Source organism: Numida meleagris, chromosome 6 (assembly GCF_002078875.1).
Source record: "Numida meleagris isolate 19003 breed g44 Domestic line chromosome 6, NumMel1.0, whole genome shotgun sequence".
NCBI classification, from domain to species: Eukaryota; Metazoa; Chordata; class Aves; order Galliformes; family Numididae; genus Numida; species Numida meleagris.
The window spans coordinates 17,293,853-17,317,932 of NC_034414.1; the positions used below are offsets into that span (position 1 = coordinate 17,293,853).

Here is a 24,080-nt window from a genome sequence, read left to right on the forward strand (position 1 = left end):
CTTATCACGCACCTGTATTCCCCACCGGAACTGCAACATTTTCTCTTGTGGAAGTTCTGAGGGCTTCTGAGTGAACGAGGCAGGGATGGCACTGCCAGGGGGCTCAGGCATGAATGGGTTTCCCAGAGAATACAGCACTATGACACACCATGCCCAGCTGTCCCCAGTACACTGCCTGCACAGTCAACAGTTCAGAGTCTGCAAGCACTTCAGCAGCAAAATGCGCCATGTAAACATATACATGTCTATGTTCTATTTTTGCATTCCAGAATAGTTTGTTTCGGTGAGTTTGGTTAATTTTCACGTTCTCCAGCTTGGCTCTTTTATGCTTTTATTCCAGCTACAGCTTCGCCTTGTGAAATCCTCCAGATAATAATGGAAAGGTTTCTCTTTGGGTCTGTTGATGAGTTTATGGATGCAGTATCTCCATTCATCACAACACCTGCTATGAATGCAATGGAAATCAGTTTGAAGAAGTGTGTGCAGGCTTCAGTCACAGACAAACAGGCTCTTGCAATACTGCTGGTGAGTTCTCCCTGCACACCTGCCAAGTATTATATGAGATTCACATGCAAGAATGTTGAGTGAAGGAAGTTTGAGCCATTCCTAAAGCTGACCCTTTTAAGCTTGGTCTGAGAAGGAAAAGATAGTGTCATGTATTGCTTGTATTACCGATCTTTTCCTAAACACTGTTTATTTTCTCATTCTAGACTCAGATACTTGGCAAGTGCTAAAGACAACATGAATGTGGGCATCTCCTGTCTTAGAGGAGCCAAGGAGAAACCAAAGATCGGTTGCCACCTGCTTGTCCCCAAGAACTACTCGCTGAACACTTTCTTCTCTCTCATCCTCCAGTCACTAATTACTATAAAGAACCGACCACTCCCATAGGATGCTTCGCAGATCCTCCCACTTCACTTTTCAATAAACACAACGCAATTCAGCCCTTTGTTCCTCCTCTTTCAGTGTTCGCTTTCAGAAACGATCTAGCCAGGTCCCTGTCCTTGCAGGGCAGTTGGACTAGGTGACCTTTACAGGTTCTTTCCAACGCTAAGAATTCCACGATGCTGTGATCATTTGCAATAACAGCGCTCGCACTCCCTCACCTCCACCCGCACATCCCACACCGCCCCCCCCACCCCCCCCGCTGCTGAGGGGGCGGTGCCGGCCCTCGCTCCGCCTCCCCCGGCGCAGTGCCGTGCCGTGCCGTGCCGTGCCGTGCCGCGGTGCCGGTCACGTGCTGCCAGGGTGGCTGCCCCTGGCCGGGCCGGCTCGGAGCGAGCCGAGCTGATGGAGGCGGGAGCCGGCGCCGAGACGGAGCCGCTGCTGCCCCCGCGGAGCTGGCGGGCGGCGGGGAGCGGTGAGTGCGTGGCGGAAGGCGGTGGTGTAGTGTCCCAGAGCTGTGCTATGCTGCCCCAGCGCAGATTGCTTCCGCCGCCCCGGGGGCTTCCTAGAGTGCCGGTGTCACGCGTCCGGCTTCGGTCGACCTCTGTCTCCGTCTCTCAGGAAAAGCACGGCGGCGGAGCTGCTGCTGCCTGCCGTTAGCTCTTAGCCCCGCAGCGTGCAGCGGGTCATTATTTCTTTCTTTCCTTCTAACTTTGCAGCCGCCGGAGCTGCCGAGGACCTCCACATCAACCAGGCCGTGGTGTTTATCGAAGACGCGATACAAGTAAGTCTAGCCCGGCTGTGAGCCGCTCCGTGCCCGTGCCGGGTGTCTGGCACGCGTGCTGTCCCCGAGCACTGCCGTGCTTTGCAAAGCCAAATCGGAATCCCAGATCCCTGCGGTGCGCGAGTTCCAGCGCGCTTCTGCCCAGAAGGAATGTGTTGTTTTTTTTTTCCAGTGTGATTGTGTTGAAATGGTGCCTTCTCTTCCCGTTTGCCCAACAGGCGCTGACTGTGCTGCTTTGTGGGTGGATGTGCCCTTTTTGGTTTTGTTTTTTTAAGCCTCGCTGCTAGGAGCTAGCATCTGGGAAAACCCGGTGATTTGTCTGAAAATGTGGTTGCAGAGCTTCAGAGCTGGCAAACTTTGTGGTTGGTTTCAATGGAGAAGCTGGGGCTCTTTGTTTTGGCGGAACGTACGATGCGTGGAAGTCTCCGTTCCGTTCGTGTAGAGGTGTAGATCAAAGCTTCTTATTTTCACAATTAAGTTGTGTGGATCATGAGGCTTTTTGGAGGGACAAAGGCAAAAAGTTCATGAATGGAAGGAGTGCCAGAGAGGTGGACCAAGTGCGTGGGCCTCTTTGGCAAGCAGATGGAACCATAGGTTGCGAGTTCCTGCAGCCGCTGCTACAAGTAACGAGGGCAGTGCTGCCTTCAGAGCCGTGACTGCCACGCTGTTTGATGATCCAATAACTGAGTGATCTTCAGGTTGAGAACTTCAGTAGAATCTTTCTGATTGCACCTATGTAGGCTGTAGTCAAGCTATAGTCATTGGTGAGTGATAGTTTAATAATAACTCACGCAGTAATTTCTTTATCTTGTTGTGAAACTGGGTTTGACTCAAGCCTTCAGCCTTGTTGGTGAGGGCATGGTTTGTTTTTGTAACCTTGTTTTTGTCTTTGACACAGACCACATGTGATGGTTCAGTGATCTCTTTTTGCTTCCTCCCTGCAGTATCGATCTATAAATCACCGTGTGGATTCTAAATCTCTGTGGCTGTATCGCTGGTATTATTCAAGAACTTGCCAGTGGTGAGAACTTGTTATTCTTTTTGCTTTTTGGTTCAGGAGTAAGTCTTGAATTCTTTCCTTTTTCTTTTTAAAAAATAATTAGATAATTGTGCTTTTATTCTTAAGAGCATACTGTAGGAAGCAAGTGGTGAGTGCATGTGCATGAGATAGGAGTGGAAAGCAGCAAGGTGTACAAAAGCCTGATGAAGAAGAGGATGAGCTCTTCAGCAGGGTCTGTTGTGATAGGAGAAGGGGAAATGGTTATGAACTACAAGGGGGGAGATTTAGACTGGATATAAGGAAGAAGTTTTTTACAAAAGAGGTGGTGCAGCACTGGCACAGGTTGTCCAGGGGGATGGTTGATGCACTGGCCCTGGAGATGCTCAAGGTCAGACTGGACAGGGCGCTGAGCACCTGATCTAGTGTAGGTGTCCCTGTTCACTACAGGGCAGTCGGACCAGATGGACTTTAAGGGTCCCTTCCAGCTCAAAAGATTCAATGATTCTATGAAGTAGGTGGCTCTTTGGAACAGCCATAGGACTGCTGCATGATAGATTATCGGTATGATGCACAGCAGCGTGTGTTAGTTTTCCAAATGTCGATTTCTAACCTTATTAAATATTAGAAGGGTTGTTTGTTGTTGTTAGTTTCAAAACAGCCCCCACCTAGGGCTATCTGAATGCCAGCAGTTGCTATTGTAATGCACCGTTGTTACTACAGTGTTATTGCAGTTCACGTAAAGCGTGCTATTCAAGTGCTGTGTTTCAAGTGCTTTCATTTCTACCCGAGCAGGATTTTGAGCTTGACCATTACCATAATCCTGGCTTTGGCTTTCATTGAAACACCATCTTCGCTTACTGTCACATCAGATGTGCGATACCGCCTTCCTGCGTGGGATCCTCCGTGCGGCCTGACCGAAGGCATCGAGCTGCTGTGCTTCCTGGTGTTTGTGATCGACGTGTCCGTGAAGGTGAGCAGCGCTTCCGTCTGCCTCTGAACGAATGGCATTGGCTTGGCTGCTTGGATGCTTGTTTGAGGCTGCAGAAGTTGGGATTTGTCATTAGCAGCACTGTTCTTTGGATTCTTGTTTCAGAATGACTTTACTAAATGAACTTTCTTCTTGCCACACGTGGCCCGTGTGCTCCTCTCGCTTCCATTGATGTCAATTAAAGACTTGTAGAAAAATTCTGTGATCGGTGCGCTTCAGGATTTCAGGGAACTCGTAATGAGCACAAATGTAAAACTAGAAATACTTGAAAAGCAATTGGTGCTGACTTGATTAGGGTGCTGGAATTTGTTTCAAGCTGTTGCGCTTCTTTTTTTTTTTTTCTCCCCCAGAGTTACTTAATTGGATGGGAAGAATTTTGGAAAAATAAGTGGCTGATGGCTTATATCCTGACGTTAATTATTTCCCTTACTGATTGGGTTGTATCGCTGAGCTTTTTCTGCACGGAGGTAAGAAGTGCTTGCTGCTTTCTGCAGAAACTATGCAATGTGTCTGAGCAGCCAGGCAGTGAAGCTGCAAAGGGATACACAGTGGGGGCTGTGTTGGAGAGCTAAGGGGAAGAGTGAGGTGGTTCATGATGCAGTAAATTTATTGTTGTTTGCTTGCAATCATCATTAAGAAAATTCTAATATATAAAATACTAATATATAAAAATAATGAGATGTGAACAGCTTAATTGCTTTAGGTTGTGTTAAGGAATATCAGAACAATTGCCTCTAAGTCTTGTCAGAGGCAGAAACTGCTGTGTAATAAGCAGACTGTAATGCATTAAAAAAAGCTGAAAACTGAAACCAATTTCAAGATGTGTGTCTATTTTTAATGAAAGCAGCTGGTTATTGATTCACTTCTTGAAATGGATCTCGGCAGAAAATGCGGAAATGCTATCGCTTGACCTGCTTGTCATGTTTACCTATCAGTAAAGTTAGATTTCCTTAAAAACGCAAATTGAAGTTTCAGTAGCCTCACCAGAGCATTAATTATAAACAGTTTTGCTTTTAACAGGAGATCTATAACATTACCTTTGAGCCTGGTTTGACTTTGGTGGGACAGATTTAGCTTCTGAGAACAGCTGCACTGATGATTTTTTTGTTGATGGCTGTATATATAAATATATCTGTTCTGACGAACACACCCTTGAAGTATTTGTGATCCTAGTTTTTTGGGAACTCAGCATCTGATCCATTGTTTTGTTTTGCAGACTGTAAGAATAAGAAGAATTCTTCGTCCTTTCTTCCTCCTTCAGAATTCTTCAATGATGAAGAAAACATTAAAAAGTATCAACAGCACATTGCCTGAAATGGCAAGGTAGGTAACAGCACAGAAAACATCCCTTCACAGCAAGCCTGTAGTTATCCTTTGCATACTGGAACGTGATGTCTGAGTAGCTTCCTTGAAATGGTCGCTGGGATCAAGTAGTGATGGGTGGGAAGCTGTAGTAACTTCATGGCTTCTGTATTCTGTAACATTTCTCTAGAATGCATGTGATGTGATGAGGAAGATTTTTTTGATGCTGATTGAGTGGTTGGTGTTTTTTTTTTTTTTTTTTTTAAATTATGTTGCATTCAGCCCTTTTGTAAGGGAAGAGCTGAGTCATCAGCTGGGCAAAGGGCTATGCCATGTTATTGTAACGTAGCCTGACAGGGAAGTATGGGTAGGGCACAAATGTACCCCTCTCCCACTCATGTGTACCACGCAGCACGGTACTTTGTGTCCTTTTTAGGGTGCTTTACTTCAGGCTTTTCATTTCTAAATGGTTTTAGAGAAACAGATGCTAGAATCTCCTTGACCTTAAAACTGTCTAAGCTCATGCTAAGGAGCCCTGAAGAAGTGTGATTCTTATGAATCAAAGCTTGGGTGGGCTTCTGTTATCTCCATGTAGTTTCTTAAAAAATATCCTTAGCTTTCTGTTTTTGTACGTTTAGCAAAGGACATTAACAATGACGTTGATATTAATGCATATGATATGTTCTTTCCAATAGTGTTGTTCTGCTCCTCGCTGTTCATCTGTCTCTATTTACCATGTTTGCCATGCTGCTGTTTGCTCGAACAAAGGTAACCAGCTGTGTTGGTGTGTAGATCTCAGTGCTTTTCTGCTTACTCGTGTAGCTGCATGTCCCATTTTTCTAATCAAACTGGTGAAACTTGTTTCCCTGGGAGAGACCCACTGGGTTGAGTTTAAAGTTTATTCAGAGAGATGTCAGTTGCACATAATATTTTTTTTATGGTCCTACATCTTATTGGTGCTGATGCGTTTCTCACGAGTGAGAAATTTAAAGTCTGCTAATACAGCAACTTCTTACAATTCTCTAGTTGAGCCCTTGTGTTACCTTTTCTGCTTATGTTGAAACCAGCTACGCTGTTCTGTGTCCATAGCTCTTAATCCTGGTGCTTTTCGTTTCTATTATCTCACATTTCTTTTTTTCCTTTCCTTATCTAGCTTTTTGTTAAGTTTACTGCAATGCTAAGCTATCTGCAGTACTGGTATCCCTGGCCTTGCCTTGGTAGGTTTTTGCCTGCATTACTCTGATGTTTTGGCTTCTGATTTTTGTGGCTTCTTTTTCTTGTTTTGTTTTTGTTTGTTTTCTTTTCTCATTTCCCAAAAGCTGATTTGAAATGTTGTGGTTAAAATCACTTTTGTGTTAAAGTGCTTTTGGGGTGTTCTTTCTCCTAAGCTTCCTGTATCTTAAGATATCCTTCATTGTACTGCTCTCCTTTCCTTTTTTTAGGCCTTCCACAACCTTGCTTGTATGATCGCTAAGATTTGTTGTGTACTTTCTGCAGTAATCTTAGTTCTTTCCTTAATCTTTACTGAGCCTTCATTCCTCCTGCAATTTGTGCTTGAACTTCTGGTTGTTCTTATGATCAGCAAATTCCTTGAATTCCTGTTACAGAATTTCTGGAATTAGAAGTAGAGCTCTATTTTTTCCCTTTTCTTAGTTGCATCCATTATCTTTGTATTATATTTGCATGTCGCATCTAATTTCAGTTGTAATATTTCCCAGCAGATGGAAATATAGTTTATAAACCTGCACCAGACACTTCTACATACACTTAGGTAAAAAAAAAAAAAACAAGTTACAGAGAGCTATTTTTTTTTCCTTTTTTGATTCTCTGACCTGATACCCATGCAAACTAATTGTAGCTTAGCAGGCAATATACTCAAAGGATGTTTTAGTAATGAAATTCTTGCCTCTACATTTGTGCACTGCCTTGAGTATATACCCTAGAGGTGCAGTTTTCCATTCTTCTCAGCAGATTTAATGGCTGTTTATTCTGTACTGTGTGATTCATGTTTGTATTGTTTGCACTCTGCATCTTTTGTAGCTGCCTCTACTTGAACTTGGGGAAAAACGAATGGGTACAGCATTGTGTAGCTAGAATAAAAAGTAAGCAGCTCCTATGCTCTGCTTAATTTTTATGTGAATTCAGATTGAACATGGGAACAGTCTGTGACTCTAAACATGACCTAAATAAAACCAGTTCTTCTAGCTCTGGTACCCTTGATATTTCTTGTTAGGCTTTTTCTATCAATCAAGGACAGCTTTAGATCCCCGTGCTGCCAGCTCATGTCTTTATTGTGCCTCCTGGGTATGAGGTGAGGGATGGAACTTGTATTTTGAGCCTCCCGTGTCTCTTAGCTTGCTGTTTTCCCTTATGTTTTTTATTGACTGTTAATAAGTGGTTGCACTGCATTCCAGCAGGACCACTCTGTTGTCCTAGTTTTTATGCTTGTCTTGTGTTTTCTTCCATGTGGCAGATTTAATTGTGTGCATAAGGAATGGATTATTGACTGACTGAAACTATCTACCTATATGCGTATCATTTTCTTGGTAAGACAGTCTTAGTGCTTCTAAGTGCTTCCCTGATAACAATGAGCATTTTTCACTAGGATGGTCAACAGGATAAGGAATGGGTGGGTTATTTTCGGAATTTGCCAGATTCCCTGACGTCACTGCTAGTCCTGCTGACGACGGCAAATAACCCTGATGGTGAGCAGAAATAACTCTCGTCTCTATTAATCAATGAATAGTGAAATGTCTCCAGACTGCTGTAACTGTTCTTGTGGCTGAAAGCTCTTAAGAAGGTTCTGCAAAGGTTATTTGTACATTAAGCTACTTAGGATTTTTGTATTTCCTTGCTGTAATTTATATATGCAGCTCTGAAGTGGAGCTGTATGAGGGCTTTTACCAGTTGCCAGAAACTGACAGAGGTATCCCTTTTTTTTTTTTTTTTTCCCTCTTAAGTATGAGATTAATATAATTTTTTTTTGTTAAATCTGTTGCAGTAATGATTCCTGCTTATTCTAAGAACCGAGCATATTCCATCTTTTTCATACTCTTCACTGTATTAGGTAAGTCACCACTTGTCTTCATTAATTTAAATGAACTATAGCTTTGACATTTACGCATGGCAGCTATAAAGGGTTTTATTTTTCTAGGAGAGTTTCATCACAAAGTTTTTTCCTTTTTTGTTTTTTTTTTTTAAAAAACATTTTTTTACCATGTACTGTCTTGTAAGATAACTTTCATGAAAGGCACTCATTAAACGGTTTAGTTTTTTTGTAACTTATCATTAGAGAACAGATGTATGACTACATATTCAGCGTTAAACTTTACTTTTAGAAGAGAAATTTGAGAGAACATTCTTTTGAATTCATGCATGTGGGTTGTTTATACACTGAAACTTCTTTTCAGTGTATAACTTCTTTTCTTGTGTGATACACTGAAATTTTTTCCCTCTTAGGAGGGAAAGTTTTGTGAAGTTTGTGAATCTTATTTCTTTCTCTTTGAAAAATAATAGCTACTTCTAGTTTGGAACATGACTGAAATGTCTCTTGCTTACTATCCAAGCTAATTTTTTTTTCTTGTTTGGTGAGAGAGAAGTTTGAATATTGTGTTGTATGCTGTAAAATGTAAAAGTGTTTAGATTTAGATAGGCATTGGCCTAGAATCAGAGGAACACCTATCCCAATAATTCTGGTAACTTTTTTTTCTTGATAAGGTAACTTATTTCTGATGAACCTACTTACAGCAATAATCTACAACCAGTTTCGCGGGTACCTTCTGGTGAGTAAAACTTCACCAGCATCAGTGTTCTACCATAACCATACAGCTGTGAAATCCTGAGTGTTTGTGGATTTAACAGTGTATCAAAGTATGCCAATCCAGATTCTAAATACAGTTTTAAGAGAAGAAAGGTTCATAAAATTGATGTACATATTCTTACCCATGCAGGCTGTTGTAGCTTGATGCCTTTTGGGTGAGAAAATCACGTTTATGTATGCTTTAGATATGCAACTGTGGGAAAAATATGGGAAAAACAAAAGTGTGAACAACAGTGAAACTGTGAACAAGGACTGCTGTACTTTAATAGCTACGGTTGCAAATCCCAGCATTTAATTTCTCAGAGTAGCACAGTATGAGAAGCCTTCAATAAAAACAACTTACTGACCCTGGTATCTATAAAAGTAAAAGCTGACAAAATAAGCGTGGCTGACAAGTTGTAGAAGGAGCCTGAAATCTGTGGAGGTGATTACACTCAGCACTAAAAGTTCTTTCTCCTTCATTAACAAGCTGTGTAGCATGCTCTGTTGTATGAGGTACACCGGTTGTTCAGTCTCCAAATGGTTCTTCTGGTTTCTGAGTGAGATAGTTTAACAATATGGGAGGAATGAGGTGAGCTGAGGCATGACTATTTTAAAAAGCAGGGACAGCATAATTAAAATGAAAGTTCATCTTTGCTACTTCCAGTAACTGACTGGATAAGGTAGGGGCTGTGCTACATAAAAGCAGTAGTGTCTGACAGCTGAACTGCTGGGCTGTAGATTAAGACTGCGTTTTGGTGAGTGGTTCTGTTTTGTGTTATCAGTATGGTAATGGCTTCTCTAGCTTAGAATGAACAGTATTTCCCTATTGTGTAAGTAAACCATGTTTACTTGAAGCCTAGAGACTTGTCTGCTGGCTCCTTCCTTCCCTTGCACATAGCTCTTGTAAGGAGTGAGAGCTAGGAAGTCTCTTCTCCACTCATGAGACTGGGGGAGTGCCAGAGGATCAGTGTGTTATCTGAGCTAGGTTTTCCTGTTGGTCTGTGAGTCCTTCTGGTAGGAATGGACTTCGCTGATTTCAGCTTTTGATCCTTTAACAATTCCCCTTAAACTGTGAGAATGTCTGTCTGGCCGCATCTGATATCTAAACAGTCAAATCTAGTGGCTGATGATGAGGACTTTGGCAGGAAGGGAAAGAAAACAATATTTTGACTTCTTGGAAACAACTTTAGTTGAATTGACAAGGGCCTTTGCTGAAGCTTGCAGTCAGCTTTGTCTAAGGATTAGGCAAATAGTCTACAGGTCTCATTTGTGTCATCTGTTTCATTTATCGTATCATTTGTCCTTGTTCATCACAGGGGACATAGACTAGGTGATCTTTGAAGGTCCCTCCCAATTTAAATGATTCCATAATCTGGTTGAATTTCCTGTAGACCAGTGTTAAGCAAACATCCTCCTATTATTTTCTTAACATATGGTGTTTTTATTGTGCAGAAATCCGTTCAGTCCTCCCTCTTCAGAAGACGGCTGGGAATCCGGGCTGCATTTGAAGTGCTTTCTTCCCTAAAAGAGACTCCTGCTAATGCAGAACAGTAAGTGATGGTTGTTGAGGCAATAGTGCACTCAGCAGAAAAGACCAAATCTTTAGTCCTCTTGTTCAGTATGTGTAGGAGAACTGTTGGGGTCACGGCTTGAACTGGTGACTGAGCACCTGGTGAAGAGGTGTGGCTGGCCCAGGGTGCACAGGCAAATTATTGGCACCCGTGCTCCCTGCATGACCAGAAGGGGTGGACTTGGGGTGGAGGCACCCTGGGCTCATACAAGGGCCAGCCACTGAAGGGAGAGCATCTCTTGGACCTAGGCTGCTTCCTGAAAAGGAGTGCTGTGTAGCCAGAGATCCCTTTCACCAGTTAATGAGTTGCATTCTTCTTCCTGTACGTGACTATTGGTGTACCTGTTATCATCCAGAACCTGTCAGAAGCAATTTTGCTTCTTCATAAACAGAACAGTATATAAATTGAAGATCTATTCTTGAAAAATGATGTATTTTGCTTATTTTTTTTTATTTTATTCTTCAAGTGGGTTTTTATAGCGTCTTTTCTGGGACTTTTATGGGATATTTCCTTTTCATTGCTGCTTCTAATTTTATTTGCTTTAAAAGAAGGAAACAGAACCAGCAGCACTGACTATCTCGATGACAAGCTATCTCTTTCAAGGCCCATCCTCTAAGCTCATCTTCTTTTGGGTAGGTCGTATGTTAGTGCTGGGGCCTTGCTTCAAGTGCTGCAGAAAGTTGAAATGGATTCTCGCTGCAAGCAAGCAATCATGATGGTAAGAGCTGGATGTTCTTAATCATTGGGGGGCTATCAAACCCTCTTGATGGGACAGCTGTGGAAACTGAATTTTTTTAATCACAGCACTGATTTAGGAGCAATAGTCTTCAGCTCAGCCGCTTGTGTCCTGCTTCCTTTAAGAGCGTGAGCTGAGCCCAGATCAGTGTCTGCTTATGTGCTGGTCTTTGGAACAAAAGCTGTCTCTAGGCAATAATTCCAACTGGAGACTACCACTCCTGTGGTTGGTTTGAAGAGGAAGGCATTCACTGGTAGGTGAGGTAGGCTGGCAAAGACTTTGTTTTGCAGAGCCAAAATTTTGACTTGCTTTGATTTATCTCTGATAAATAAAATAAGGTATTTCTCACTGTGGTCTGGAGCTGCTATCTACAGCTTGGTGGATCTTTACCATTTGAAAAAGGTGTTTGGTTTTTTTTTTTTTTTTAGTGTATGTAACTGTGTTGCTTCCTCTAAGGTGCTGATATTCGTGTCAGGCTACAGAGCAAGTGGTTTTGCTTAACTGAAGACTTAATGTTGCTGTTCACAGTTTTCAGGTAGAGCAATTAGTTCAACAGGAGATACAAGGTGCAAAAGTTACAGATATGGTATCAGAAAAACTGTTCCAAAAATAACGTTGATTTTTAAGAAACAAATTGTAGCAGGTTTCGGAGATAGCAGAAGTTCATAACATCTAAGAGAAGGGGATGACATAGAGCTGATGATAACGGTGTGCCAGCAGTTGGCTGGCTCCAGTGTGAAGGTACACATGTTGCTTCCTGTTGTTGTCTGGGATAGGGACTGTGTAAACACAGTTGCCTGAGAATAGCGCTCTGCTTGTGATTATGTCAAGCTGCATTGTTAGCTAAATACACAAATCCAGTCTTAGAGTGGTGGTACTTCTTGAAGGAGCACCTAATGCAGATGTTGATCTGGCTTTCTCTTTCATGTGAAGTCACTCAAAATATGCTGCTGTGACCAGCTGTCTGCGGCCCAGTTCCAGAGGCTCTTTGAAGAACTAGACAAGGATGCCATTAAGCAAGTATGTATGTACCTCATAATTATTTACAGAGTGCCATAAGTTAGCGTGGTTTTGAACGAAAATGTGTGATGGTCTGTTCCGTATTTATGTGAAACTAAGATCTATCCCTCTCTTTGAGGGAGGCGAATGTTGGGAGAGGTGGAAGGAATACATACAGTTAATAGCCTGGTGGTTAATTTACCTGCTTGAGGCATTGGAGAGGTTGGATTTCTCCCCTTCTTTATTATCTTGTATTGTGCCATAACCACCAATGCGTTTGCTATTTGGAAATGATCTCTTGCTGATAATAGCAAGAGCTTGAAAGCACTTTCCAAATAGGAGAGTATAGGAAATGTAGTTAAAATGGGCACATGGCTTGAAAAGTTTTGCTTTCAAAAGGTATGTTTCTTAAATCTGAAATTGGACTTTTTTTTTCCCCTGCATTGTCATTAAAATACTTGTGTTGCATCTCAGCGTAATTGTTGTGTTCTTTTCAGCATCCTCCCAGTCCAGAGTACCAATCCCATTTTATGCGGAAGATGCAGTTCGTCTTTGGCCATCCCTACTTTGGCTACTTGGGGAATGTTGTTGCCCTTGCAAACATTGTTTCTATCTGTGTAAGTAAAAGACTATTTTTCTTTTTCTGTGGCAAAATTCTGCAGTAAAACAGCAGATTCATAGAAGATTTATTGTTATTTAAGGTGGTTTTGGTGTTGGATGCAGATAAGCAGCCTTCTGAAAGAGATGACTTCTTCCTAGGGGTAAGATGCAGCACTATTTCTGTGGATATTGCTGTTCCCTTAATGTGTTTAATTCTAATCTTTATTATCATTTGTGGGGGCTGAAGGCTATCAACTGCTTCTTCATCATATACTATCTGATGGAAATGTTGTTGAAAATCTTGGCAATGGGCTTGAAAAGATACTTGTCATACCCAAGCAATAGGTTTGACGGACTTCTAACTACAATTTTGCTGGTAAGTTGTTTTGTTTTGTTGTTAACTTCTGTATCCCTGGATTTGGTGTTTGGGATGATAAGGAGCTGCAAGATCTAGCAGGATGCCAACAGCTTGAGCCAGTGTCATGTTTTTCAGCGTCGTGAATGCTTTGGAATGATAATTTAAATGTCCCCCTTCTGGAGATAGGCTTTTTGAAATTGCTGGAAAAGCTGAGCTCTCTTACTGGCACCCTTTTTAATGTCGTTTAGAAACATTCTGCTCACGAGGATGTCTGTTACGTAGTTAAACATCGCTTATTCAATAAAAAAGTGGCAGAATATTGTTTCTGTTTGGTGAAACCCTGAAACCTAACTTATGGGATGTAATTGACTTAATATCTTTTTATGTGTCACCATTGGACTAATTTGGATGAAATGTCAAATATAGCAATATCAGAGCTATAAATAGAGTCAAAGTAGTGGCTTAAAGCTGTTGAAAATGTTTTCTGTTGTGGAAGATGATAATCTTGAGTTTTAAATATTACTTAAGTTTAAAAAGTTTTACTTTTTTCCCCCTCCCTCTATCTGAAGGTTTTGGAGATTGCAACTTTTGCTGAATATGGATTTCCTCATCCTGGTTGGTAAGTAATCTCCTTGAAATATTACACTTCCTTGGATGTCTAGATCAGGTCGGGGAATATACACACGTGTTCATGCACACTTGTGTTGTTCTGCTGTAACTGTCAGCCCAGTCCACAACTTACCAAACCTAGTACAAGTTCTCACTATTGTAGTCGCTAAATTTCATGGTGTAAAATTTAGTGGAGAAACTGCCATGGACCTGTTCATCTGTACTGGGATAGCAAGCACGGGTCTCTTTTATTTTTTTTATAGTATTTTTTTCTTAAGTCCAAACAGTTCTTGGATAATTATCTTGATCTTTTTTCATCATTAAAACTATAAAAGTCATTGTTTCCACTTTCAGAATGCATATATAGCCATACCAGGAAAGAAAAGCAAAGGACTTTTGGAGGACTTCATAAATCTTACTTTCAGGGGTGACTCTTGAACGCAGACAGCTGTTTGCACTCTAACAGTACCTTGAAGCACCAATTATTTTGTCAATCACTGCAAACAGATTCCAGCCCAGAAGAGTCCAGATGGCATGAGCATCATGTTCTGTGATACATCCTTTAATCACGATTGCAATTACTTGGTCTGTAGATGTAACATCTTAAAGACAAGACTGATATTTTTACTATTATTCCTGAATGTGTTCTATGTGGTGCCGTCTTAAATGATTTTAAGTCTAGACTTGAATATTTGTGATGCAAATTGTGATCTAGCATCTGTTACCAGGGAGTTTTGTCGCTGCTATCTTTCATTCCCCCACCACCTGCCCACGCTTGCAGCAGGGAGCATCCAGCATGCCTGTGTAAAAGTCAGCTAACACTTGAGCTGAGATTTGAAGCGTATGGATATTGCCTATGGAATACACACGTAAGAGAGAATGCTGGCTAGGTGGTCTGTTAGCTTTGTGCTATCTTTGAAGCCTAACTTCAGCTGGGGCTCAATAACTTCAGTAATGTCTTTCTGTGGTGTGCTGTTTCTCTGATGTGCTATTTCTTTCCTAGGAGACCGGAGTTTGTGGGCCTGCTATCCCTGTGGGATATGGTGCGACTGGCGAACATGTTAATTGTGTTCAGGTTCCTGCGGATCATTCCTAATATGAAGGTTGTTTACTTACTCCTCCACACTTTTGACATCTTTGTTAATCAAATTACAGATTTTGTGAAAGCCTCTCCCAATATTGGGCACTAGCTTGCCGTTCTGTCTCACCTGAATGGGATTGTAATTCCTCAGTCTGTGTTCTAACTGTTCAAACAGTTGCACAGCACCTCACAAACTCATTTAGTTGGCTTTCTCCATTGAGGTGGTAGGGAAGTCCTGTTAATGTTGCTGTAGCTGATGCTGATGGTATGAAAGTGGTGGAGAAATGCATCCAGAAATTCTTGCACAACTTGTGTAGGGCTTCAGTTTTAACTAAGTGACTTGATATGAAGTCTTTGAGGAACTTTGCATTCAGGAGGTGGTAGGCTCTCACTAGATCCTGCCAGGCATTTTGATCCTGCAGAGGCTTATTTGGGACGAGTTCCTCTCTTCACTTTCCAGTTATGGGTAGTTGTACCAGAGTACCCATAACCTGAAATCACTTTGAATGATTGTTATGATCCTGCACTTACATTTGCTTGAAAGTTACGCCTGAATTCGCATCAGGAGTAGGACTTGTATTTTAGTTCAGTAAAGCATAAATATCTATCTGATGTGATCAGAGATCATAATGTGGGTGGGAATTGTAGACTAGAAGTGCTTCCACATCAATCTCTTTGGATCTGTGGGACACTTACATCTTTTTTTTTTCCCCCTATTCTGGTCTTATTCCTAGCCCTTTAGGTCACGGTGCCTGAGTGTACCTAAAATTTAGCACAATGTCTGCTTATGAAAAGGAGTACAGCACTGTCCATAAATCATGCAATTGTCACTGTATAAAAGATTGTCTTCATTCAGACATTTCTCACTTTTCCTTCTAGTAAAAATAACTTTTAATTTCCAATCTGCAGACTAGAAGCGTGATGAGTGTAATGCATATAAAATTCTGCTTTGTTTCAGTTCATGTCTTTGGTCGTTACTACATTGCTGGACCTGGTAAAAAACTTGAGGGCCTTTGCAGGAATCCTGGTGGTAAGTCATGATGCAAAAGCATCAAACACATTCTCTTTATTATACTGTTGTCTGTAAGAAAGGCAGTGAGGAAGTAAACCTGCGTTTTTGGATGGCATTTTCAGTGACTCGTAACGCTTCACCAAAATCAGGCAATTCTTCTCCAGAGCTGTAACAAGCTGCTGTTTTGTTCTGGCCTACGCAAAGTGACTGTGCCTCAACTACCAGTGTCTTTTAGGAGTGCCTTTAAAAGGTTATTTAAAACTTTTCTAAAGTACTTGTCTCAGTCTGGATATTTCGGTTTCGAAAAAATCACCTGTTTTCTAGAAGCAGCCTGGTTTTCCTTATGCTGACCTGCTTATCTTAAATTAGATAGCATAACAACTTTAAAATCATTTTGAGTTGGGAAGATCTTCAGATAGTGTGTTTGGACATGGGGATTTCTGGAAGTCCATGCCGTCGTGCTCCAAGAGTGTTTGTGTGTAAGGTGTGATTAAAGGATGTATCACAGCACATGATGTTCATGGCTGCATTTCCTAACTCTTGAGTTTCTGGATTTGCAACTGCGTCTTCCTGGCAGAGCAAACGAGTCTGTGGGGCATTATTTTTATAATATTTAACTTTATTTTTTTTAAGATACCTAGATTTGAGATAATGGTTAAAGACCAAGGATTTGCTGTGTGAGGTATTGTCTAAGAAATTTTTTTTTTCAGTATATCAAAACCAAAACTGACTTGGTACTCAATTTATCCAAAAATATCTGTTATTGTCATTAATTTTTGTTTTTGTCTTCAGTTGTGTCCTGTAGAGATTTATGTTGCAATTTGAAATAAAAATGTTGGCTTGTGCAAAGATAAGTCGGTAACAACTTCATTCTGCTATTCAAGTCATATATGCTGTTGGGAGCTACACGTAAACTTGAGAAATGCTTCAGGAGTGTGCAAACTGAGATGTTAGCTTTTATAGGTGAAGTACATCTTAAGAGCTGAAATGCCAAATGTCAGAGCCCTGGGTTGGGGGGGTAGCACTCTGGGTGAACTCCGTTGTGCTTTACTGCAGGACCCCAGAGCTGTGCTGCTACTGCCATGGCTGTACCTGGGCTATAGTGTTCTGCTGCAAGCTCCTTTAATTCCTAACAGATGTAACTACAGTGTCAGGAGCCCTGTAGCTATAGGCTCGAGTTCTTTTTTTAGTAGTTACGCCTTAGTGTTTTGGTCTGGTGTCCCTGCTCATGCACATAAGACATAATGCTTGTGAAGTGTTTGTGTCCACTGCAAATTCTTCTTCATGCCAGGAGTGTGAACTGTAGTTTTTCACCAATCACAGTTCTGCCATAGCATTTGCCACTTCCATTAATTTAACTTGCCTTTACTTGTGGCAACTAGGAGCTGCCACTGAGCAGCAGACATCTGACTCCATTATCAGCCAATGCTAAAAATCTTTCCAGATTTTATTCTGGAGCTTGTGCTGGTAAAGTAATGTAGCTCATTAGCTAATTTCTCAGGCAATACATGTGCTGAGATAAAACATCTTTATCAAAGAATAAAGTCAACTTTATTGCAAGGCCAGATGCCCCATCTTCTGGTGTGCTGTGGGATGGCAGCTTCAACTTCAGTAATGTTTAAGAAGAGCAGTGCAGTCTCCCTTTTCTTTGTGGACTTCCCCACTTTGCCTGTTTTCTAGCAGAACACAGAGATGTGACTAAGGACATTTCAGTCTGAAAAGTCATCTTGTCTTGAGCTGTCCTAAAACAAAGGGCTCCTTACTCAGAGGGGTGAGGTTATGGGTTATTTTTATAACAATCTTTTTAGGATTAAAATTTGCAATATTGCCTAGGTGACTGTAGAAGACTGTGAAAGCATTCTCTTTAAAAAGAGATTTGTGTTTTCCAAACAAGCCTGCCATTCTAGAATCACTTAGTTATTGAAACCTTTGCTTTCAGACTAATGCAGCATTTAAAATCAAATTGCTGATGTCACACTAGCTTATTTTTGTCCTTTGGTTAGGTAATCCACTTTTTGTAAAAGCTGGTTTTCACTGAGTGTGGCAGAAGGCTCCCAGATACTTATTTATACCTTGTACAGATTGGTACTGTTTTAATCTGTTCTTTGAGTCACTATTCAGCAGTGTTAATCATTAAGTGTTAGTGTACTGGCATGCAGAAAACAGGTAATAAATGAAAATGATGTAGTGCGTCTTAATAATTGAAAGTTAAATGGGTTATTAAAAAGTAAGAGCAACAATATATATAAGAAAGTATAGGTATTAAGAAGTATTTTAACTTCAGTAGTTCCAGGCATTGTTCTTGACCATGGTCCTTTTACCTGTGATACTAAGGTGGATTCCATATTAATTGCCTTCTTTTCTTATTTAGTGACAGAAATATTCAAAACTAATGCCTGTATGTATTCCTTCCAGGTGGTTTTCTATGCATTTGCTATAACTGGCATAATGCTGTTTAAAGGTGCTGTGGTTCCTATGGGAAATGTCAGGTAACATTCTAAATATCACTATTCAAAGTAGCAGTCATTTGTTTTCAAAAGCATCTGCAACACTGTGCCTCTGAGTTGCTTTATTTTTTTTTTTCTTGCATTTGAAGCTGCCTTTACATTAATCACTGACTTTTTTCATCTTGTACTGTCGGTTTTTTCTTGCTGCATTGGAATTGCCAGAAAACTCATCTGTAGCTTGGAATTTTAACCTGCTGTAGCTTTAATACTTTAATGATTTTCCCGTTTTCTGCCCAGATGAGGTACTTAACTTTTTAAAAGGTACTCTCAGGAATCGTGTTTTTAAGGTATAGTATGTAGACAGCTATGCTCATATCAGACTATAATTCTCTTGCAGTGTTGTCAATACGACATATAACAATGGCACTTTGCAGTGTGGGACCTATGAACAGCTGGAATATTGGCCGAACAACTTTGATGACTTTGCTGTGAGTCTGATCGTAGCCCTCTTTCCCTCTCTGCCTGATGCTGTCTCTCATTTTCTGAGGCTTTTAAGTATGTGATGCGTTCACTCCTGTTTTCCTCGTACTCTTCAGGCAGCGTTGGTGACTCTCTGGGATGTGATGGTAGTGAACAACTGGCAAGTCTTTTTGGAAGCATTCTCAAGATACTCAAGTCCGTAAGTAGCAGTAATAATACAGATACGGTGCCATACAAATCTGGCTTGTAAAGTAAATGAGCAAGAACTGCACAAATAGCACAGTTCCTACAACCTTATAGAGAGAGGTGCTTCTTACTTTTCTTTTGGGTAATTCCAGGTTTGCAGGAAAAAGCTTAGTGTTGCTTGGGTGGAATTTGACTATGTAGCTTGATGGCTGGTCTAGTGCTTGGTGCTGCAAAAGCTATGGTCATGTTTAGAAGGCATTCAAGCTGGTTCGGTAGTTATCTTGTTCCAAAAAAGCGTGAATTACTTAAGTGAATTATAAACAGATGTTCAACATGCATTCAGTGGTTGGCTCTCACTGGAAAGCCAATTGTGCAGATGTAAGTGAAGCACAGTAACTTATTTTGGGTTGCTTCTGTATTTACTCTGTGGGTAAATAATTTTTGGTAGACTTAAAACCTTGGGCATATCTTTAATTTGTATTGCACTGCTTTATGGGAATTTTGAGTTAACAGGGTAGCCTCTGAGTTGACCTGTTGCAGTGATCCTTGGCTGGTCACATTTCAATGCAGTAACTTGGGAGTTTTGCTGTTTGATTTCTGTGGAGTCATGGCTTCATCCACGTATTGAATCTTGCAGTTTGAAACAAAAAGAAAGAAGCAGCTCTTCACCCAGGGTGTAGTTGAGGTGTAGGATTTTTCTACAAGCTGTTGTGTGTGTTAAGTGTTAAATGTGGTCTGGTGATGACTGGACAAGTCATGAAAGAAATCCATTGGGATCTGAAATGAACAGAATCTAGCTTGAGAAATTTCTAAACTATAGGTGGTTGGAGATTGAGAGCACTTATGGGGGAGCCTTGTAGGCATCTTGCTGTGTTTTTGCACTTGTTCCACATACTGCCACTGTTGACCACTCAAAGGATACCATCCTAGATAGATCTTCCTGTGATCTGTAACATCCTTTCCTAGCCTGTTTTTCTGTCCTTTCATGGTTTGTTTTGGTATGTTAAGTTGGGGGACAAAATCGGTTTGGCTAACTTAATGAAAGGTCAAGATTATTATTGTTAGATCCAGATCTCCTTTTACATTAAGAACGTAGTAAATTTTTGAAGGAAAAATGTGATTTCATGCCTGTCTTCAGTCACTTCGAGGCTGAGTTTATTTGCTGCCTACTTCGTCGTAGAACACAGAATCATTTGTTTCCTTTAATCTGATCTGCAGATGGGCAAAGATCTATTTTGTAGCCTGGTGGTTGATCTCCTCTGTCATCTGGGTTAATCTCTTCATAGCTTTACTTCTGGAGGTAAGAAGATGTATTTATTTGATGTTAAATCCTGATAACAGGTTATGATCTGGATGGGAAATGGAAAAAGCTCAGAAAACCTTCTGGGAAGTGCAGTTTGGTTTTGTGTGTCTACTTGATCTTTTTCCCCATTCCTTTTCCCCAGATGTTCAGGAAGCATTTTCTTTTCCCCAGACAATTGTGCATTTCTTTATTTTGCAACTTTGTCACAAGTTGCGTTTCATTGGATGTGAATGTTTGTCCATTATAGCTCATTCTCTATAAAGATGTACTATGGTGTCAATTTTTTTTCTGTTGCTTTTGTTTCCCAGAACTTTATTCACAAGTGGGACCGTCGCTGTCATCGGGAGTCTCTCTCAGATATTGAATACCAGAGGACAGTTGAACTAATGTTCAGGTGAATTAAATTGGGCTTGGTAATTGGCTTAGGTTATTCTGTTCATCTCTTAGTGCTCGTTGCAAGAGGGTAGAAAACTTCTCTTAACTTCCTGCTTCAGAAGCAAACTGTGTCATCTTTTACCTTGGTGAATCTCGGTATGTGCTTTAGTTGGGCTTGTTTTTAGCTGACTCGTGGCCCTAACCATTATATGCTTTCTGCCAAGACTGTGATGGGAGAAGAGGTATTGGAAGTAGGGGGAACTGTGCTGAGAGGGAGAAGAAAATGGAAGATGAGGAAACTGATGCACATTCTTGGCTTATTATGAAATTGTGGGTGGTGAGTTGATACTTGATGATCACGAACGTGTAGAACTTCTGGTGCACATTGGATATTCAATAGTAGCATTGGGAACATGTTCTCATTTGGGAGTTTTTTCAGGAAAACAAATTTACTGACCTTCGGTTGTATTGTACTGTGTGCAGGAAATTGTTTCCCTGCTCCTTATGGGAAAACAGCTGCTGGTTTCCATGACACATCTGTAAAGGATGGATCACTGGCAAGTAGATGTATCTTTAGGGAGCATCAACTTATTGTAATTTTAATTCCGCTTTTCAAGAATGAAGTGAGCACATGTTCATGCAACAAATGCTGAGAAGTTCCCTTTGTTGTCCCTAACAACTCATGCCTTTCCTTTGTAGAGATGTTTTGGAAGAGCCGACAGAGGAAGAGCTGATGGAAAAACTGCACCAGCACCCACACCTGCACTTATGTAGGTGACTGGTGGGAAGGATGGACTAATTTAGACCTCTGTTTTTTTGAGGTTGTCAGCTGGAAGAAACGGAATGGATTTTCTGTGAGGTGCTGTTGGGAGAGGCTTGCAGGGCAGTACGTAAGGCTTTGCTTGGCAATTCTCTGCCGGAAGGATGTTTTTAATTGTTCATATTTGAATCCTTGCTATTCTGACTTGATTTTAAGTTGCAATTTTAGAGGAGTATTGCAGCTATTATTTTTATAAACTGTTGGTATCAGAAAGTTTTATTTTCTTTTTTAAGAAGGGAAAGCATGTTAAAAGGACAGTGCACTTTAAAACGTGAACTTTGTAACCACTAAGCCTGCTAGCTGGAAAAGCACAAGAAAATGGAGCTGCCTTTCCTAGTAGGGGAGTGTGGAGAGGGCTGTACTCTGCAGTTGATGAATGGATTAGGCAGGGCCAGAACAAAATCCTTCATCTTTTTGTAGGGAGGTTGAAACACTATTTTCATTGAAACATGACACCAGCCTGTCTTACTAAATTTACAGGAGATAATCACTTTAGAACACAATTAATTTCAACTCATAGTTGGACTTAATCACATGGAGTGTCTACTTCACACCTCTTTCATTTGATCTAGGGTTTGTGCTGGTTGCTTTGAAAGCAATAATAAGTTCAAATGGAAAAATTACATTTATGATTTTCAGTGCGATAAGACTGAGCTATCCTTTAGGGTAAATATTCTCATGTTGCTTGTCAGTGAACTCTTCCTTTAACTTTTCCTTCCAAATCCTGTTTTACACCGTATCGTGTTCCATAAAACAGCTGAGGGGAATGAACTTTGGCCAGATGTAGCATCATGATCGCTGTGTGTCTCCCTTCTTAAAGGGGGGGGGGAGTAGAGCTGAGTGGGTTAATCAAAGTGCTTAGCAGTTCAGATTTTCTTCTGAGTGTTGCTGTGGCTTTGTAGCCACGTGCTGTATACCTGGGTAATACTTCCTGTGTAAATGCCTTGGTCAACATATCTAAAGTTGAGAATTAATGGTAAGTTACGTCTACGTGCTTCTTGTTATCCCTTGGTATTTCTCTAAAAACAGGTGCTTATGTTTAATTCTTTGTCACATAACTAGTAAGTCACTATCACAACTAGACACAATCCCAACTTAAATTCTTGTATGTGAAAATGAAACTATATTTTGAGGCACTGAATTTTCATTGAGTCACTTGTCACTAAAATAGACAGTGGTTCTCTGCACTGGCAAAGGCCTGGGGAAGGTAAGTGGCTGTAGAACACCAATGAACTTAGGAGTTATCTGATCCTTTTTAGATAACCAAATGTTATAGAAAGTGCCAAGTAGTCATCCTATGTACTTTTTTCCTCTTCTAGTTTTGTCATCAGTTTTTTTCTAGTTTCCTCTCGCTAATACAGGAAAGAATCTGGGATAATGGTGCAACAAGCTCAGAAGTGTATTTCTGCATTATTGCACTATTTAAAAATTATTTGGTGGTTCTTGTCTGTTTCTTTATCACTAATTTTCCTTGTGCTTTAGACAAAATGCATGTCTTGTGGTTTGCATATGTATATGACAATCTCAGCTGAGCTCTGTGCCATGCAGCAATCTTTCTTCTGTAATTCTGTACCTTAAGCCATGCTGTTGTCTTGTGTTCACTCTTGTCTCTATTCCTTAATAATCCAATGAGTAACTTGATTGCACAGGTTTCAGGGGGCATTACTGTGCTTATTTTCTGTCATGAACTTGAAACACAGATTATAGCGAGTAGATAGAAGGCACCAGCACACTTCTGTATTTGATTTTGCTTTTGTCAGTGTGATTTCTGGTTTTTGAACTTTTGATGGATCACAAACACCGATTTATTGGCACTGTTAATGGAGTTATACTCTCTTGACCTTTTTACTCAATCATCTTTTTCATTTTGGACTTCTCTGAATACTTGGAGAAGCCACTTGGCCTGGCCAAAAGGTTGGTGGCCCTTTCCTACCTGCATGCAAGCTTAAATATTGCGGGTTTTTTTTTTTTAAGACTTCTCTTTGTCCATTACATTCCACTACAATCTACCAAAGCAACATGAATTGGTGTGCATTATCATCATCAGTGCCTCTGCAATGCAGTCTTCACATCTGCACAAAGGTGAAGAAGGCTCTCTGAAGGGAATAGTCTTAGTCTTGTTCTTGTTTCACAGTTATGTAATAGATGGGAAGTTTAATTAGAAGTTAATATAAAACTGTGGTAGTTTTGTAATGGCAGTTGTACTGAAAGATGTAAATGACCGCAGGTCTTGCACAATAATTGTATAAATCATGACAATTAATGTAACTGGGTAAAATTTGAGGTTTGTATTATTACAAAGGTTTCTTCTTAAAATATGAAAGTAATTGAGCTGTTGAAATGATTCCTGTGGTTTGTTTTCTTTCCGTGTCCCATAGCTACGGAATTCTCTGTTTCTAGAGGCATGTTAGTATCATCTGTAGGTACTTATGCTTAACATTTAAGGTGAATCTTCCTTGGAACTGAGTCAGGATGTTGGGCAGCTTGGTTTCCATTTTCATTTTAGTCTTTGATGCATCTGCACACTGGATTTTCCTTCCTTGGTTCTCCCTGCGAGGATCAGTGCAGTATGTGTTCTCATTGCACTTCACAGAATTGTTTGAGTTGGAAGGGACCTTTAAAGGCTGTTTGGTCCAACTCTCCAGCAATGAGCAGGGGCACCTACACTAGATCAGGTGCTCAGAGCCCCATCCAGCCTGACCTTGAATGCCTCCATGGACAGGGCATCCACCACCTCTCTGG

The 24,080-nt window shown here is 40.8% G+C and overlaps 1 protein-coding gene across 2 annotated transcripts; it reads left to right on the top strand.

Annotated features, from left to right (window-relative positions):
* Positions 1,205-23,682, top strand: TPCN2 (two pore segment channel 2). Of its 2 annotated transcripts, XM_021401513.1 has the most exons (25): positions 1,205-1,360; positions 1,605-1,669; positions 2,614-2,690; positions 3,462-3,639; positions 4,008-4,124; positions 4,874-4,980; positions 5,655-5,727; positions 7,565-7,664; positions 7,961-8,026; positions 8,677-8,741; positions 10,214-10,311; positions 10,969-11,050; positions 12,002-12,088; positions 12,565-12,684; positions 12,769-12,828; positions 12,915-13,043; positions 13,595-13,644; positions 14,638-14,737; positions 15,674-15,745; positions 18,143-18,216; positions 18,572-18,662; positions 18,771-18,853; positions 20,059-20,140; positions 20,452-20,537; positions 21,218-23,682. In XM_021401513.1, exons 1-25 carry the CDS (start codon positions 1,291-1,293, stop codon positions 21,294-21,296), a joined length of 2,211 nt encoding a protein of 736 aa, XP_021257188.1. In that variant the 5' UTR covers positions 1,205-1,290; the 3' UTR covers positions 21,297-23,682. The 2 variants fall into 2 exon arrangements, with proteins under 2 accessions (XP_021257188.1, XP_021257189.1); XM_021401514.1 differs by lacking the exon at positions 1,205-1,360 and having other exon boundaries at positions 1,633-1,669; positions 3,539-3,639.